Source organism: Ciconia boyciana, chromosome 1 (genome assembly GCF_034638445.1).
Source record: "Ciconia boyciana chromosome 1, ASM3463844v1, whole genome shotgun sequence".
Taxonomy (NCBI): domain Eukaryota; kingdom Metazoa; phylum Chordata; class Aves; order Ciconiiformes; family Ciconiidae; genus Ciconia; species Ciconia boyciana.
Genome location: NC_132934.1, coordinates 196899540 through 196918639, shown reverse-complemented (window position 1 = coordinate 196918639; position 19100 = coordinate 196899540). Strand labels below are relative to the sequence as shown.

General features: G+C 41.8%; 1 protein-coding gene across 1 annotated transcript in view; it reads right to left on the bottom strand.

The window, feature by feature from the left end:
• FLT1 (fms related receptor tyrosine kinase 1) overlaps positions 1 to 19100 on the bottom strand; it is a 112950-nt gene that overhangs the window by 33109 nt on the left and 60741 nt on the right. The window contains exons 12-15 of the mRNA XM_072857314.1: positions 15859 to 15967; positions 9175 to 9465; positions 3922 to 4068; positions 1852 to 1983 (exon numbers count right to left, since the gene is read on the bottom strand). Of these exons, the coding sequence (XP_072713415.1) occupies positions 1852 to 1983; positions 3922 to 4068; positions 9175 to 9465; positions 15859 to 15967 (679 nt within the window). The remainder of the gene's footprint in view (positions 1 to 1851; positions 1984 to 3921; positions 4069 to 9174; positions 9466 to 15858; positions 15968 to 19100) is intronic.

The following is a 19100-nucleotide window of genomic DNA, read 5'->3' as shown; positions in this document are numbered from 1 at the left end:
AGCTACTCTTCCAATCTGCTAAACATGGCCATCGGCACGAGGCATTGCTCTGCTCCCTTTGATCTGCAGCCCCACGCTCCGAGAGCCGCCAGGTCAGAGGGAAGGCTTTGGTACTCGCAGCAGCAGTTGCAGGGTCTGTATTTCTCAGAAAGGCAAGCAAATGGCAAAGCCTAGAGAGAGCCCCACGTTTAAGCCCTGATCTCGTTCCTCCAGGCTCAGGGATGGGGTGAGAGGCTGCCGTTCCCTGGGAGAGGGACAGACACTCCAGTTCGGTGTAGGAATGAGTAAGAAAACCTCCAGTGATGTCCCTTCAGGCAGTAGGAAGAGAGAGGGTGGAAAGGCATTTTCCTTGATCACAGCAGATAAGACGAGCTCTCTCTCTTTTTCTCATCCAGTCTCAAAGCTATAGATTTTAATATGGTAGACTTCATCTCCTGCTTATCTAAGAACTCCCATCGGAGTCACACAAGAACATTGCCAGTGGTCCCCCAGGACATGTAACCACAGAAGAAGCCTTCCTGGCTGCTGTCTTTCCTCACCTCTGGATCATGGACTAGGAGATACGACTTCCTAGAAGCCATCTGACAGAATGCTTGTGGTTGTAATAAACAGCCAAGCTACAATGATGTTAAAAATCAATACAATAATGAATTACATTGTCCAGGACTATTAATTAGTAGGATGCACGGGACAGCAAGCACTTAGGCACAAGTTGTTCTTTTAGCTGTAATAGCGGCCATAAAAACCTTAGCATTATTCATAAGGAGGTAGGTGTTTTCAACTCCTTGATTACACCAGTTAGGCCAGCCCACATGTACATATACTTATCCCTGACCTTTTAAATCAAAAACATCATTGTATCATTAACGATCACCATTAACTGAGACTGCTAACACACTCATGGCAGAAAATCAATACCAATTTGCTAGCTGTAATTGTCTTCTGCTGTAGGGTAGTATCCAAATACTCATCAGTATTCAGATACATTTAGCAATTGTATGAGAACATCCACAAAGACATAGTCCCTGACTGAGAGACCTGGTGGTAGTCAAATTGTCTTCTATAAAGAGAAACTAAATGCATTTAGGACTATTTACTTAACACATGAGATCAATAAGATAGGTTATGTCAAATTCAATTTATACATGGCACTGACATATGGAGAATGTCAACCTACTTCTCATATAATATATGGACGAAAAGAGTATTCAATGAAACTGAAAAGTCACTGGATAAACTTTATTTTTATGCAATGTAAAATTACTTGATAGAAGTCACTGCCACAGGCCTGAGTCAAGCTTGGCAGAACAAGGCTGGACATTTAAATGAATAACAAAATAACTCAAGTAATGGTTACAGAAATAACTAGATCATACCTACTTCTTACGACAAGTGCCTTTGAAAAATGCATGTGTAGCTATCGCTACGCTAAAATCTTCTTGTCCAATTTGGCAGTTCACTTTACACTGAAAATAAACAAATGAAAATATCACAGGCCTCTAATTTCTCTGGAATTAACCTGAAATGGGAAAATGAGTGGGTAGGAGAGTGTTTCTTATTCTGTTTTTTGTTTGTTTTGATGATACTAAATTTACATTTCTCTTCTACCCTGACCCGATCTTTGTTGGGTTGAAGCAATTCTTCTTTTTAGGTCAGTGTAAACACGCTCTGAGTTAGCATTTCCTGCTAGGCTTCCTTTCCAACCTGGTATGCTTCCCTTGCTAGGACTTCCTTCAAATTGCTGCCTTCAGAGATCACTGCCTGAGCCCCAAGTCATACCCCTGCCTTTCCAGCCTGAGTAAGAACATCACCCTGGCAAGCTTGCTCTTCCCATTTAATGTCATGCTTTACCTTGTACCGTCACATATGCTGCACTCTCCACGGACCCTTTTAAGTTGGTGGCTATACACTGGTAAAGTCCTTCATCCTCCTCTTTTACTCTTTCAATAAACAGCATTCGGCTTCCGGGCCCTAAAATTATTCCTGTGAAATGAAATATTTTGCAATGAGAGAGAGCCAGGATATAAACAAAAACAGGCCCTTGTGTAATAATATCTGCTTCAAGTTCTTCTCAAAAGAAATCTGAGCCACAGACTGCAGAGCACAATGTTATCTGCAGGAAAGCCAAATGTACTTGGATGTTTTGGGAATCTTTTGGAAATCAGTGTTTACAAAGCATTTGTGTGAGTGAAAAACCTCAGCCTAAGGGAATGATGTTGGGAGCACTTGGTATCGTGTATATTGATTAGCACTGTGCCTAGACTTTCGTCCAAGTGAGCTCTTCAGCATGTCTCCAAGTTTTGGAAAATGGGTGGTCTGGTTACTTAGCCCTGCACTTACAGGCGTAGGTCTGCACCAGAAGCAGCTCGAGCTTGGAGCACTTCCAAGACCGAGCTCCATGCGTCCACACTGGTCTTATGGGCAGCAGACTTGCTCCAAATCTCACTTGCCCATGTAGCACGGAATGATGGGCCCCTTTTTGGACGGACCCCAGCTAGTGCAAAGAGAGGTCCCATGAGGTGTACCCTACAACATAAGAGTTACCAGAAGTTTTCAACACCTTGTTTATTCCAGGTGGGTCAACCCAGAAGCCAGCCTGGGCAATGCTCCAGCAAGCAAGGAAGAGGCAGACAGCAGCTTTGGCCTCAGAACTGCCTTTAAGGCACTGTATAGCCAGGAAATGTGCAGTCAAGTACACACTTGTGCGTTTGGCTCCATCAGAACTACTGCCTGTCAAAATATATTCCCACCATCTATTTCAGGCACCTAACTAAAGTGCTCTGACCTACCCTCTAGAGACATCTTCCTGGCTCCTAACTTTATGTGCTGCATTACACACAAGTTAGACACATAACACTCATTTTAGAAGATAGTGTTAATAATGCACATTATAACAATGTGGTCACTGTAAAGCTTCATGGAATGTGGCTCTAGATTAAGTTTAGTGTCTGTGCTGCAAGTCTGCACAAGCTTATAACTCACTTGGAGAAATGCTCAGAGATTTTCCCAGTTGCCTTTATTCATGCTATAGTAATTTCCAATAATGCAGGACAGAACCTTAAACACAAACATTCTAAAATGTTATTATTGAAGACTACACTGAAGATTCAAGTTCCTGCAGACCAAACCTCCTTGAACATTTTTCCTGAGCCTGTAACACTAGCTCATTGTGTGCTTCTGATCCAAATGTGGATGAATTCCCATGAGAAAGGTTTTGCCTTTTCCCTCATCATTCATCTCCACCTGAAATCTCCAAGGAACTCCTCCATGACTGTGGTGCCATCAGAGCTGGACATGTAGCCTTAGCTGATCTTCGAAGCCACATTCCGGACACAGCAGTAAATATCTCCCAAAGTTTTCCTGTAGCTGCAGCATGCCCCCTGGGAAGCTGTTTCTTTCTGCTGTGTGAGACCTGGATTCCCTGGCTGCTGGCAGAGGCATTTCAGTTTTGGAGATCCCACACACGGAATTAGTCTGGTGGCTAGGCTGTGAACCTAGAACAGACTTGGCATGCCTGACCACAGACTCCCACTGGTACTCCTATGCACATCACTCAAGCTTGGTTTTCTCCTGCCTAGCTATACACTGGCCAAGACACCTGATCCTTAAGCTCCCTCTATAGTAAATGGAGAGAAATATGTTTCTCTGGAGATGACTCTTCTAAGATGCAAATTAAGAGCTATATTTTTTCCACTGACTCCACAGAGGCCCGTTGTGCCTACACCTCCAGCCTGGCTGAGGTTTTGGAGTGAGACAGAATAACCCGGAGCACCCGTGCTGCTGCCTGCCTGCCTGTAACACCCAGGCAATACTCCTTCCTTACATCTGGGTACCGATGCCAATGACTCTGCAAATGGCTACCTAAGGCAGATGGGTAAATAAAAAGGATGTAAAAGGTAAGTGAGTACACAGAGCTCTCACCTGGTTCTTGCTGTATTTCCTCATGGTTTTTAAACCAGGATATGTGGGGCTCGGGGATACCACGAACCTGGCACTCCAGCATGGCCGAGTTACTGGTGTTCACTGTCTGATCTGTAAGGTGCCGCAGCAGGGCTGGTGCCTCTTGAGCTACAAGACAAAACAACACCTCCGTTTTACATTTCTGTAACTCTGGGGGTTTAATTATCTTCCCTACCAGCATTTTACTGATTTAAACAGCTACGGCTGTTCTACCAAGTTCATTGTTAACAAATTTTATGTACCGTTCTAGTTTGCTTAAGAGCGTCTGGTGTGTACAGAGTACTCCCGTTACCCAGTGATAGCAGGTTATGACGACCAATGAAGACCCAGTGATGACATTGTTTAAAAGATTTCCTCAGTTCCATTACCAACCACATTTGTTTATTGACAGCAATGAGTTTCTATGAAAGCTCAGAGTTTTGCATCATCAGGAGAAACAAACTGTGACACCAAAGTTTTTAACAATTAGCAGGACACCCTTGTAGCAGAGTATCTCTGCGTCACTGATAGCACCATGCAGCTCGGTACACCACGACGCCCGTGAATGTCTTTTATCATTTACTTACTTTAAAGAGTACAGTTACAAATCATATTCAGTAAACTCACGTCACCTAAAACCAGAAATCATAAGCACAAAAGCATTGTGTTATATGTCCCAAAGTCTTCATAAATTCTTCCACTTTTGCGTTTCACATATTTGGCTGAACACAACAAGGCCTGGCCAAACCACACCACAGCCTGCCTGCCAAAACTGCGCTGGTGAGAAATGCACCCATATCCTCCAGCAGCCACAGACGCTGGAAACCCTGATGGCAGGGGCCGAAGCTGAGTGCTAGCAGGCCACACAGCATAGCAACACCGCTCCTGTTTTACTTTTATCTACTGACATTCATACGAATGCAATGTAATAAAACACATTTCCATGACAGTCAGTGACAATGAGTATTGGAAGCGCATCTCATCTGTTCTGCTTCTGCTCAAGGGCCTCCCAGAAGGGCATTTCAAAAACACTCTGTAAACATCATGTTAAAGTCATCCCTGAAAGAAGCAAGACAACAAATCTTTCTCATCTTCCTTTCAACCCTTTGCCACTCCTTCCCCCATTTCGTTCAGAGCCAAAGGCTGTTCTGACAAAGATGTACAATGTTTATGCACATTACGTGGCAACATATTTCTGTCACATTTGCAACTCTCACATGATCCTTTTTGGTATTTTGGTTCCTTTAAAGCAGTGATGGAGAAGCTGGGGAGCTCCTGAGCAATCTCACAGATGTAAATGCTCTGCAGATTCCCTCAAATTCCCCAGTCTTGCAAGAACCAATTATTTGCAATCTTTCCCTTCAAGGACACTGTCAGGATCAGCAGTTACTAGCATGGTAAGACACACATTACAAAATATGAAATAAAACAAAACAAAACAAAGCAGAAACCAGCTCTTTGCAAATATTTTCTTTTAGACTGCAATAGATACCAGTACACCAAGTTCAAGTATAATATCAGCTGAATTCCTGACATTCTGTGTTTGGAAGATTATTCTCTATCCTTTCAGAAAAACTGATTATCAGACTTTTCTATCTTCACAGACATTCTGTTACCAGCTGTAAATAAAACTCTCCACAAAAATTAAGCACCTATGTACCACCAGCTTATGCAGTGTGCAGGAACCCTGAAGTACTAAAAGCACTTTTAAAGTAGGCTATCTTTGCTATGCTCTTACCCCTTGAAATTAATTCCAGCATAGTCACGACCCTGCAAAGCCCAGTTTGGGCTTTTCTGAGCTGCAAGTCTGTAATTTCCGCAGGCAATGCTATTTTTTGTTTACAGTGTAGGAGACAATTTGTTCTCTCTTCCCAAACAGTAATGCTCATGAGAGAGGCTGTAAAGTAAATTCTTAATCAAATACCTACACAATGACATGGTCAACAATATTTGCCTTGCAGCCAAGAAGACTGCCCTCTTCTCCTTGATACCTCGCCCTGATTTTTGCACAGTTCTCATTTTTCACTACACTGTCTATGAACAGGCACTGTCTGACACACGTCCATGCATGCACGCTGAGAAGAGCTCCCCATTCCACATTTATCAGCAGTCCCTGATGGACACCCCAGCCCAGACATCCAAAATGAAGGCGGACAAGATGACACAACAAAGGCAAATCACACGTTCTGTGAGTTATTTGTGATTAATTTTAATTTGTTTATAGCCATACACTAAAGATGGGGTTTCATATTAAGAAAAACTTTTTTGCTTAAAACTTAGATCCAGTCACCATTCACGTACTTTCAGTAATTTCTCTGCTGCAATCAGCTGGTTTTTCAAGGACTTGGTCAACCTAAGGATTATTCTTTTTTGCAAACCACCTGTTTTCTCCCGTTCATTTTTACAGTGAAGCCAAGGGGGGAGTTTCCAACACCCCGCTCCGCTCACCCCGAAGCCAAGGGGCTGCCCTGGCCGCCAGCGTGCACAGTGCAGGGCTCGGTGCCCAGGGCAGCCCCCCGGTCTCGTCCCCAGCCCTCGTGCCTGCCCGCAAACGCTGCCCTGCCGGGCCAAACTCTGCTCTCAGTGCCCTGAGGCACTTCATTGCAGGCAGAGTTTGGCCCAGGGGAGAGACGGGGGTGACAGAGGGGGGAAGGGGATGCTGGCGTCAGAGCACACAGCTGACCCGGGGCAGTAAGGAGGGAAAATTTGCATTTCCAAAAGCAAACAATGGCAAATGGGGGGAAAACATTACAGTTTGTTCATTTGGGGGTATACTTTTGCATTCCGTCCATTTTTGCCCTTTGTTATGATTATGTTGTCTGTTCACTTATTTTTATTAATCAGTACAAAAATATAAATACAAGCTTTAATTTTAACACTTAAAAAACCCAAGAAATATAATAATTCACACCTTTCTCCCTAAATAATATATTACACAACAGAAGGCAGACAAACTCCCCAAACCGATGAGATTCTCCAGTCATCTGAGGACATCAAAAGTGACATCAGTAGTTTTTATCCGGCCACCAAGAACAGCTTTCCTCAAACGTTTCCAGTGAGGTTTCTCTGTGCCTCCCAACACGGGCAGCCACATTGGGATGTTACGACATCCTTGCACAGCATGGCCCTCCGAGCACTGGTCGAGACCAGGCTGGCAGGACGTCCACCCAGCAGTGATACACATTCATCGCAATCCACAACAATTTCACAGAGGAACAGTCTAATTGCCACATCTCTTTTTTTTTGACCCAGACTCATATTGCCTGGCAACTGGCTGCTACAAGTCATCACGCTCCAGCTCCCAAGGCCATGGAAAATTCATAACGTCCTGTCATCACCGCCCACCTTGCCATCAAATGTCTTCTCACAAAACAGCCTCCTAAAAAAGGGGATTCTGTATTGTAATTCTTTTGAAGACTTGCAAATGCTAAAGAGCACACTTGCCTCGTTTTTAAGCAGTCACCAATGATTTCGCTTGCTTTTTAGGCATATTTTAGAAAAAAAGAGACCCAGGTCCCTTTGCAAGAACACATTGTTTCTGGAAGCCATCACACTAATAATGAACAAAAGAGCTACTGTATACAAGCAGGCTATAGGTGACATTTCAAGATATAAATGATTATTCTTTTCTTTACTGTGACAACTTCCAGGTTATCAATTGTTTTCTAAGCATTTTAGGCTCCATGAAACTGGCATTATGGGGAAATGCTATTGTTTACCCTTTCACACTTGACAAAAGCAATTCCCACGTGAAAGACAAGTTTAGCCGTGGGACACAGTCTCGATACCTAAAGGAGGAAATAGTCTGGTGAGTTCCCAAGCGCAAGAAACTGTCATGTTGTCACCCTCTATTTTAAAAGCACAGCCACTTTGTTCCTTTGCTGTAGCTATTTTGGTCACTACGGTCTGTTTTGTTATGGCTTATGTAAATGCTATATAAATGATCAATCATAAATGTAACCAAAAATAATAAAAGCTATGTATTGTAAAAAAATAAAGTTATCAGATCTATTAAAAATAGTAACTTCTTCCTTATACAGAATTTATAATACACAGAAACATCTCATAGCAAAATCACGATGAAGGAAAAAAAAAAGGGGAAACGCTCACAAGGAAGTTTTAGGTTGCCCTTAATTCTCCTTCAGCAGTTTGGCTGGTTCTTAATCCCCATAATAAATCCAACTGTCATTTACATCCCAAAAGCAATGAATATTTTTAATGGATTCAATTTTGAATTTGTATTTTTAAACACATATTAAACAACTCACTGTGCTGGCTGCAACCTTGTCAGTCATGTTAGTGTAATATTTCTCATTTAATAAAATAATTACAACATTACAAATTCCTGTATCTTCAGGCCAGGAGCAATACTCACACTTTTATCAGTAGCTCTTTACATTAGTGCAGAACTGACTTTAAAAATTGACCAACACAGCAACTGGAAGTCTACCTGGATTTATTTGGAGAAACATGGTTCACGTCTGTCAGTTTTAAAATCATCATTATTATAAATGATATGATAGGTCTGTGCATTATATCAACATTTTTATTTCTTCCCTGCATACTTCCTTTAGAAGATACTTTTTAAGATTAATGTACTTTAGTGTAGAAAATAATTTCAAATAAATAAGCATTAGAACTTGCTCAGCAGGTAATATTTATAAGTCCATCAAGATCAGATTAAAATAAAAAATATATAGTCCAGTCAATCTCAAACTGAATTGTGCTCATTCCGCACATTAAAGTTAACTTATTAAATGTCCATTGTTGACTGAAAACAGCAGTTTTTAAAGTTAATCAGTTTATTCAGCTTTGACACTTTTGACGAGGCCGATATCAAAGTGGAAGAAAAGATTGATCCAAAGTTTTCCTTATCGCTCAGTAGGAGACAGCAAGAGAAAAAATAACAACATGCAAAATGTAGCACAGGGGATCTTCCAAACCCCAGCTTCCATGTGCCTTGTCAAAGCAGAAAACACCCGTCTGAACTCAACTGGAAGCTCACGCATTACGATTTTGTTTGCTATTCCTCCTACGTCCAACCCATGGGGGAATGTGCACCACCTCAGGGCCTGAAAGGTAGCAACAGTAATAAAAAATCAAGATGATATGAGACACCTGTTACTGTTTAATGAGTCCTTTAATGTTTTACATTGCTTTGTGTTGTACAATCATTCCTTGTGCTTTTATATTTGAGGATCCGAGAGTAAACAGCCTTTTTGTTGCAGTGCTCACCTCTGATTGTAACGTCTTTCTTTTGAAGCACTTCTTTCCCCGTGTATGTGTTCCTTGCTCGGCAGGCATAGGTGCCCGAGTGTGCCAGGGAAACGTTCTTGATGGTCAGAGTGAGGGTGATGGAGTACTCCTTGTTGAGAGACCTTTTTGCTTTCGTTTGATTGTTGACTGTCCTCGGTAAAATCCAGGCAATGTCTTTGTACAGGAACTTGTTGGCCGAACAGGACAATATCAAATTCTCTCCTTCAACGGGCATTTTTTCCAAACTAATATGGAATCCACTCGGTACATCTGTCAAAAATCAAGAACACTTTTTAGTTTATATGAAATGAATGAGCCAAAATTAACACGGCATATATTTTCCCCTTTATCAGGAAGCCTTTGAACTAATCAATGTCGTTGTCTTCCTGCTGAAGCCTCTAATCTTTCCTTTCATATGCTAGGCTCCAGCTATTCTTACAATTTGTCTTGGAGCTATGAGACACTTGGGCTCAGACATCAGTTGGTGTAAACTGAAGTCGCTCTTGGAAGTAATGAGTTTGTATAAATGTTATGCCAAGTTAAGACAGGCTGGGGCAAGGTACCAAAAGCAGAATTATTTAAAGACAGCACAGCGAGACTATGAAAAAGGAGGAAAATTCTGATCTCAGCTCCAGCTTGTGAACTGTGTGAGCGAAAATGAATCTCAAGAGGACAGCAGAAAAATACTGCAGCTCATCATGCTTGGTTATATTGTTTTCTTGCTATTCATGAGTATTCAGACAAATGATGTCTACTTCTTAAAAATGCTTCAAATCCTGAGAAATTACTGAATCTGTGATTACACGCCTGAGATTTCCCCTGGAACAGAGGTATTTACCCTCCATGCATTTAAAGCATGTCAGCCACCCAAGAGCAAAGTAGAAACAGTACCCGCTGGCCTGGGTGGCCAGCTGTGTGCGGGCAGCACTAGGATGAAGATCACTCTATTCAGACTGCTTGGCATTAAACATAGATGAGTAATATTTTCACCTGAGAGAAATCAAGGACCATCACACCAACCATCTACTAAGTGTAAATACGACTTAAGTTTTCACAAGGATTTTTCAAAGCAGATAGTTCAGGCAGGAATAATTTCGCCGACAATGTAAAAAGTCATACTTGAAAAAGTCATGTCTGCAGTCCATTGTAATGTTACTGCAGCTTCCTCCACCTGGGGAGCGGCGCAGACCTGCGGCGGTGCCGACTGCCTCCAGCCGCCTCCACCTGGGGCTCATCCCTCCAGCGAAGGAGAGTCACGCCACTGACCTCAGTGAAAGTAGAAGCAAGTTCCTGAGAGAAAGCACTTCCAAGTTTTACTCCTAGAATGCAACCTCTCTTCGTTTATTTGTAGCCAATATTCTGATAAAGTCATTTCCTTCTTCTCAGTCAAGTGACATTGACTTTGGCCATTTTCAATTGTTCTTTCACTGCTGATTGCTACGGCACTTGGCTGTGAACTTGACTCAAAATCATAAGAATGGTTTCGTCTTTCATAAGGAAGAATTATGCCTTCTTTTCTTGTCTCTTAGAGCATGAAAAGCTCAACACTGACTTTCATTCAGTTCCATGCTTACCAATGTTGCTTCAGGTTTCATGTCACAGCAGCAGGGACACATAAAGAGTAGATCTCCAGTGAATAATATCCCACATCTTCTTTCAGTAACCTCTGTCACTGATTGACCAATCCATCAGAAAGCTTCTCCCTAAATCCCCACAATGCAAACTGAGCTGCTTTGCCTCCCCAGGAGGACCATGAACATGACCTGCTCACCTCTGCCTTTCAAACAAAGTTCTGCCTGTTGAAAGTCTGGCATCAGCTGCTCCCTTTAATATCCTCTTTTCCACACTTAGCCCTGAGTGTTAAACACAGGGTAAATGAGCTCCTGCAAGTCCTGGATTGAAATTGCCTCTGAATGTAGATGCCTTCCAGGGAGAGGCCTGATTTCTGCTGGTTGAACTCATTGTGCCCTTGCAGTGAGAGCAAACTGTGTGCCTGTCACCAGCTGTAGTTCAGGTGTGTAGTCCAAAGATCAACCTAATGGAGGCAGTGACACTAACATATTATATTGGATTTTAAAGCCTGTGTGTTGTCTTGTTCCTCTTACATTTCATTGGGATCCCCTTTTTTCCTCTCTCCAGCAAACAAAACTATAAGAAAGACTTCAAATTTAGTGAACTCATCTATGAGTGACTATCATCAGCATCCTTTTTGATATGTAAGGGTGCGTGGTGCCAGATTCTGGTCTCAGTTAAGAACATGTCGACTGGGAGTGCTACTAAGATGAAACCTTTCCATACAGGGGGTACAGAATACTTAGCCTAAACCATCAAAACGTAGACATCGACTTGAATATAGTTGTTTTGTGTATGGAAAAAAGTTTACAGCCCATGGAGTGACACAGGCACCTCCAGAGGGCAATGCAATCCATTGCCTTAAGATGAGTCAAATTCCAGAGATCCTGATCCCTCACACTTAATTATGAAATGCTCCTACATGACCAGCTTAGGCTCAGATACCCAACTTTAAGGCTTAAGTTAGATAAAGTGAATCCTATGCTTGATTTTGGTAAAAAGCATTGAATTCAGACACACTTAAAACCAATCAAGGGGCCAAAGTTTTGATTGTGGCTAAGTATTTTGATCAAAGACATTCCTACGTCCTACTCACTGTAATCTCAAATTGTTCTGATATGTGTTGGGAAAGCCAAGGTATGGGTCTGAAATACTGCTAATTTTTGGCTTTTGCAGATGCCAGTACTCAGCAAAAGCTAGGAAGAGCCAAGCAAAACTCTTAAGATGAAACTAAAGATCCCCTGGGACTGAGGCTAATGAACTATTTTTAACATAAAAGGATAGCGTGCCAGGAGAATAATATAGTTGCAACTACTTCCATGTTGTCAGGTCTGGAGCTCTTCCTAGATGTGTCTTCTGTAAAGAAAGACTATTTTCTGAATAAATCTAGGGACAAAAGCAAAATGCACAGGATTCCAAGCGAATCATTTGTTTAAAGGCTACGAGTCCACTAATGTATGACACCTCTCAGCAATTGTTACAGACTCAGGCTAGCTAAATAACATGGCTGGGAATAATGTAAAAGGGTTTTATTTACTTTAGTGATTTGAAGCTTCCTGTGGAAATAGCTCCCAGGTTTCCTGATGGAAGATTTTGTTTATCTTTGCCAAGCACCATCAGGAATCTCAAAATAAAATGCGCTTAGTGACATTGGGAAACCAGGGAGATAAGGCAGAGCTGTTCCTGTTTCACCCTCTGTAATTGCAAACACACCCATGGGCCTGCTGTGTGCCAGCAAAACAGCCCAAAATATAGGGAAAGGGGCAGGCTGGAGGGAAGGGGGCTACCACAGTTAAATTTGACATAAAGGTGTTGTTACAGAGACTGTTTCCGTATCAGCGAGAAGGAGAGCTTTCAGAAATCACCTTTCCACATCACTTTTATATAAGGCTCACAGTTACTTTTGTGCCCTGAACAACGATTTGCTTTTAGAAATAAGTCCGTGTGACAACACCCCAAAAATGTCCATTTGACAGAGGCCATAGGAAAGGAAAGCTGTGGCACAGCCCATGGACTTTCATGTCCTACACTCTCAGGCACAGGCTATAAATTATACCACTCTCAAACCTCCCAGAAACACATACGCAAGTTGCATTTCAAGCCCAGAAATAACGAGATTTACAATAACTTAAGAAAGGGCTTGTTCTTACTGGGTCCTCTCTGCTACACCTTCTTGCACTTATTTCCTCAGATCTACTTTTCCCTGAAGGGGTGGAACATGCCACTGCCAAACTAGGGTTGCTGGGACAAGCTCTGCCTTCCCACCACCTTCCCAACAGTTTCTGCCTATAGAAAAGAGCCTCCTCACACCACCACAGCTGCTTCACTGAACCACGTGTGTTTTCTAATCCCCAGGACAAGGCCTGAAGCAGAATGCCTCCAAGGAAAGGGATTCTTCCTGTTCAGGACAGGCTTTGTATCCATATGCTCTTTGGAGTCCTTTCCAGCTTGTCCCTTTTACAGAGGGCAGCAGCTCCCCTTCCTACAAGGGATCACCTTCTTCTGCTTAGACGCTTCTCTTACGCTTACTTTTGTGTGGTTCAGGCTAGCTTCATAGGGCACCAGCAGACCCAACAATATAAGATAAACTAGCCCCAAGCTGTCACACAAGACCTGAAGTATTTGGTTTGGACTCATCAGAAGGAAATACTTTGCAGTGTCCTGTTCACATCCATCAACATTTAGGGCTGTCATTTATTTATTCCTTCAATGTGTTTTTCAGCAAATGCTGGACACACTTGTTTCATTGACGTGAAACACAGGCTGTTACCCATCCACAGCAGTTTGGTCTCAGCCTGATGGAGGAAAATTATGATTACACCGCACGAGCCCAACTGATGCGCTATGTGCACAAACCAGAAGAATGAGCCTAACTTGATTTTTGTAAGGACAAAACAGCAGTGTTGTTTAAACGAACTGCCTTCAATCAGCGCCACTGAGCGTCAGTGGATGATCCGGACTTTCCATGTCACACAGTTGAAGTGCTCAGCTCCAGGAACTCAAAGGACTAATGCATTTCAACTTCACCACCCTATATAGAAAGTTTGCCACCAGTCAAGATACTAAGAATTTCCAAGCCATAATAAAGCAGCCACTCCTCCTTCTGAACACCAGCCAATACAAGAGTCTTCAAAGGAAAGTCGTAATATTCTGCATGTTCTCATACAAGCTTTGGTATCAAGGAGAAGGATTTCCTTCTGTCCCTGGTCAAGACCTAAGAATGCAAGATCTAAGTAGGAAAACTAACTCCTTCATGTCACAGCACTAAAATACTTGAAACCGCCATCAAAACTTTGAAAGGGAGATTTGGGTACAGCAAATGGGGCCCATCAAACTTCAGCTTCATTTGGTTTCAGGATCTTCCATGTGACATTTTGAAGACTGAGGAGTAAGAGCTAGAGAAGGCCAAATTCAGCATCTTGCACATTAAAAGAGCAACAGCCTCAGTGAGTGACTTCCAGTGACTGCTCAAAGTTACATGTGAAGTCTCCACATAAAGATGAGAATGCTGCTCCATTGGCACGTTAATTTATGGAGAACTATGCATCATTGTTTAGCTTTCTGTCCAAACAGACACAATGTAAGGATAGGGATGAAAGCAAAACTGTCATTTGAGAGCGGGGACAGCAGTCATCTTCAAGGTGGTAAATGTTCTTGTCACATCCATTAATAGAACATGGAGATGTTCTTCTTGTTTCTGTATTTTAACAAACAACCTGCCTATGTGTCGTTTATCTGTTTATATTTCAATAACTACTTCTCATGCTTGTTACCAGTTTTCTATATTTATAGATAATTGTCACTTTCTAAATGTGGAAGTGTATTACTGCAGCTAGTCACAATATTTAAAAAACATAAATTTTGGTCCACAAAATCAGCATGGGGGACATTTTTGAAAGAAGTTTTCTTTCTTTTTTTTTTAACCAAATCTAGTGAGCGTGTGTCTACTTTCTTTGGATATCTCTCAGTATAGTAACAGAATGAGTTTCACTAAAATCACTCATCAGAATGATAAGTGAGAGACTGACAACAAAAACAGATAAGAGAAACAACAAAAATTAAATGGAATACATTAAAATTCTTTTTCCCTTTCAGCTTCAAGATTATGATTTTGGGATTAAAGTATCAGAGTATTTTAACCTTTTTGTCTTTTCTCATATTTTGGAATGAATTGCAATATCTTTAATGACCTACACTGAAAGTTGTCATCAGCCTAAAAGTGCTCTATGAACTACCACTTTGTTAACAAGACCAAAATAACATCTTTCACCAGAAAACAAATCCTTTCTTATGGCATCTGCATACATTATGCTGCTAAATCATGCAGTAGTTATTCTCAAAAACTCATTGTGGTTTTTTTTAGTAATTCCTGAAATCAAATATGTAATAGTTTGTTTCTGAACCTGCAAACACTTGCATACACCTAGAAATGGAAAAATAAATGGAAACATACTCATACGTGCAGCTAACACAATGAGTCTTCTCAGTGCCATGGCCCAAACGACATCCAAGGTTGTCTTTCTCAGAAGAGGGAACAGAACTCTTTAGTTTACACCCTGCCACTTTTCTACCTACAAGTGGCCACAGTCCCTGAGAGCTGTGAGGGGCTGCCGGGTACCCCAGGCACCCCTCCTCTGGCACCATGCTGCCCGCAGATGCTGGCACTGCTCTGGGCACTATGTTATGAGATCTTCTGGTTGGCAGCAGGATGAGGCTGTAGACACCGTCCGTGTCACACACAAAACTGGCTTACTGGTCTATGAAAATACAGTAAAATTTCACGTATGGAATGACTGCAGAAGCTAGGTGATTTAAAAGGGGGAATTACAGGTTGCTGTATTTGTAAGCAATTTGTGTCATGGTGGGATACTCGATGGAGGGATGAGTCATTCACCAAATTTGGTGTCCTTCTTAGAAATCCAGCTGCTGTGAAAAACCCTTCCAGGATCACCCAAAAGCATGGTATGAGTTTACAGGTGCACACATTAAAATAATTCTCAAACTGTGGTCTATGAAAAAGCCACAACAGCCTAACAGTTATAATCCCGGGACAAGGAGACACATTTGGCTCTAGTGGGGACTAGGTCTTACCTGTTACAATAAAGCTGACGTTTCTTTTGGCTTTTCCCACTTTATTGGATGCCACACAGCTGTAGATTCCAGAAGATTTGGATTCAGCTACAACAAGAGTGCTAGTGGTCTGCGAAAGAAAGAAGAGGTTTAGCTCTCATTGGATCAGGAACTTGGTTAAAGCTTCCCTTCTCTTTCTCCTAAGGCACTGTTGATGGTCTCATGATTCAGTCTCTCCATTCATTCAGTGATGGGCACCACTGGGGCTATTTAAAGGAGATGTCACTAATATACAGTTTTGGAAAGGGTGGAAGAATAACAGAAATATTATATTATCAGAGCCATCATAACAAAAAATCTTTGAACGTGTCTTTCAGGTTGATTTATCTCTTGCTGCTGATGTAATGATAAGATACAAAACATGAAGCATGACACAATGTGGTTCACCCGAGGAGATGAGCAGCCTGCAGGGCATCCAGACTGCAAAGGGAATAGGTGAGGAATGACTCAGGCACTTGGATAATGCTGGGAAAAAATTAGCTCCTTTTGGCACTAAGTGCATTTGATTTCTCTTTCATTTTCTCAAGTAAGTGTCAGGTGAGAAAGGACAGGGGCAAAAGAGATGTTTACTCATCCTCTTTTGGAATATTTCCTTTTCTTGGGCTTCATATTTCTATTATTAAATAATAATATGTTTGGTTTCTTTACGTTGTATTCTATGACCATATTAAGAGGTTCAGCACACTAAATATTTTCACAAAGTGATATGACTTGCAAGATGAGACCTTGGAAGGCTAGGGACCAACAACACCTGATGTGTCTTCAGAAAAATAAAAACCATTGTAACAATAAGACTTATACCTTCATGGTGATGGAAAGCCATGGTCTAATGGCTTGGGCACTAAGTGAAAGAAGAAAGTTATGCAGAAACAACTGAGGTGTCATTATGATATGGAGCTGAGACATGGGGCATGCACATGGAGCTCAGCAGTGGGACGTGCTCTCAGATACAACTTAGTAGCTTAATTTTCTGTCTTTGTGTCTCCATTTTAATTCTTCTGTAAAACATGCATTGGCTGGAGTTACAGGCAGAGCTGAGACAGTGACAAGAGGAAATTGTATGACCACGGAATCCTGTTGTTTGGAATTATTTGGCTTTCCTAAAAACCTTCAAAATAATTTTTGTGCAATTAATACATTCTTTTAAGTCTGCCTGATTGCTGGAGTCCAGAGACAAGCACAAGAGGGTGAGTCAGTAATAAATAAGGACCAGTTATCTACATTTCTACATAAACACTGGCTGAGCATTTGCACTGCTTCTATGTCTCCTACTCAGAGACTTCATGGCTATCCCCAAACTCCTTGTTGAACCCCTAAATAATACAGATCGTCTGTTTTCCCAAACCATTCTTTAGTAGAAAGAGTCTATTACTTATCCCACTGCTCAAACAAACACAGTGGAGTCAAATTGTTTGATTTTGGCTTGTTTGTTTTAGAAAACTGCCCTATGGCAAATTCAAGACTACAAGTGATGCTAACAGCACCGCTACCCTGTTAAGCTGTCTCAATGGTCAGCTACCTGTCTGCTAACAAAGTACATCTCATTTCTAGCTAGAATTTTTCTAACCTACCTTTTTGGCTCTTCTGTGAGATGAAAGAGGCTCAGTAATACCAGATAGACAATTACGGCCCTTAAAAAAATCATCCTGTTTTGCTAAATTCAGTACGCTGGCCTCTACAAATTCCTAATTATAAAGCATGGGTCCAGCCCTGCCTATATTTTGTCATTCTCTTTGAATTTCTTCCAGTTTTTAAACATAATTTCATGAAGTGTGGACACAGGGCCCAGCAGCAGGATTCCTGCGGCCATTTTATCAACATTAACTCAGAATAGAAGGAAGTAAGTCCCATAACATCTGCCAGAGGGCTAACGTGGGTGGTGAAAAACTGCTTCTGCCATCCCAGACTTTCCACCACAAAATCAGCCTTTTTTGCATCAGTTGGTAATACCTCATAGCAACCTTGCCCAGGTAGGAACAGTGACCTAAAATGCACAGTGAAGGAGAATGAAGACTCCAGGACACCTGTCTTTATCCTACTACACCCAGAACCAGAGCATTTCTGAGCCTGAAAAATACATGTCAGTTATTCCCCCCACAATTACTCCAATGGTTTGGAAATCTTTTTTGTGCTATCAAGCTGTATTTTGTCCTGACATTACCAAATATTAGTTCTTAATGAAAAATTGTGCACTCTATCTGAGTTTTACTGCTCCAGCCCACTATGATGTGATTATTACTTTTATTACACTGAGGACTGCACATAGTTACACTTAAGCAGTATGACTGCAGGTACTGACTGGAGTGGTTATAGATTATGCCTTTTCTTGCATATTAAATGACCCTAGAGAACATTCCTCAGCACTGAAATTCAGTAATTTAAACTGAATGCTTTTCCTCAGCATTGTTTTGGTTTTGACCAACTTGCACTGTCCCAAATACTCCTCTAGCATGGGCCAAGAATCACTCCCAACAGGCAACTTCCACGCAACCAACGTCTTCTGGAGGGTAAGGCAGAGAAAGCCATAGTGCCTAGGAAAAAGCAAGACTGATTTTGGAACAGAACAGAATGTTTTAGAGACAACATGTCTCTGCATAAATCTTTTAACTTATAAATTAGTCATAAGCATAAGATAACATCTCTTTAAACAGTTGGTGAGCCCTCCAGTGGTGCAGTCTGTGTTCTGCATTGTGGATGCCAACCAAAACCAACCAGAGAAGCAGTGTGTACAAAACTAAGCCTGGCATGTTGTTGTTTATTGAGCAATTACGGCTGTTTGAGATCAGTCTGTGCTACATGGTTCCTCTATACAGCTATTGCTGCAAAAGGAGCAAGAGAAAAAGTTCTCTCAGCCTTGTATTGCCTGGCTTCACAACAGAGAATTTCAGGCCCTGGATTTGCAACCACGTTATATACAGAAGGTCTGAATCCATTTGCCATGATCAGACATCCTTCCTGGCATGCTTGGCATCTTGAGCATCATCTGTCCACAAACCCACTTTACCACCAAAGCTTTGATCCTTTATTCCTCTTTTCTGCACCCATCATCTCAGCTGAAGCACTATGCTACAGGCTCATCTCAAAGCCAGGGGCTAGGGAAGTAAATCCCATACTGCTGCTGCTTCTGCTGGCAAAAAAAAGAGGCATAAAGCAGAAATCCTGAGAGATAGAAGAGGAATTTACAGATTTGTTCATGGTGGAAA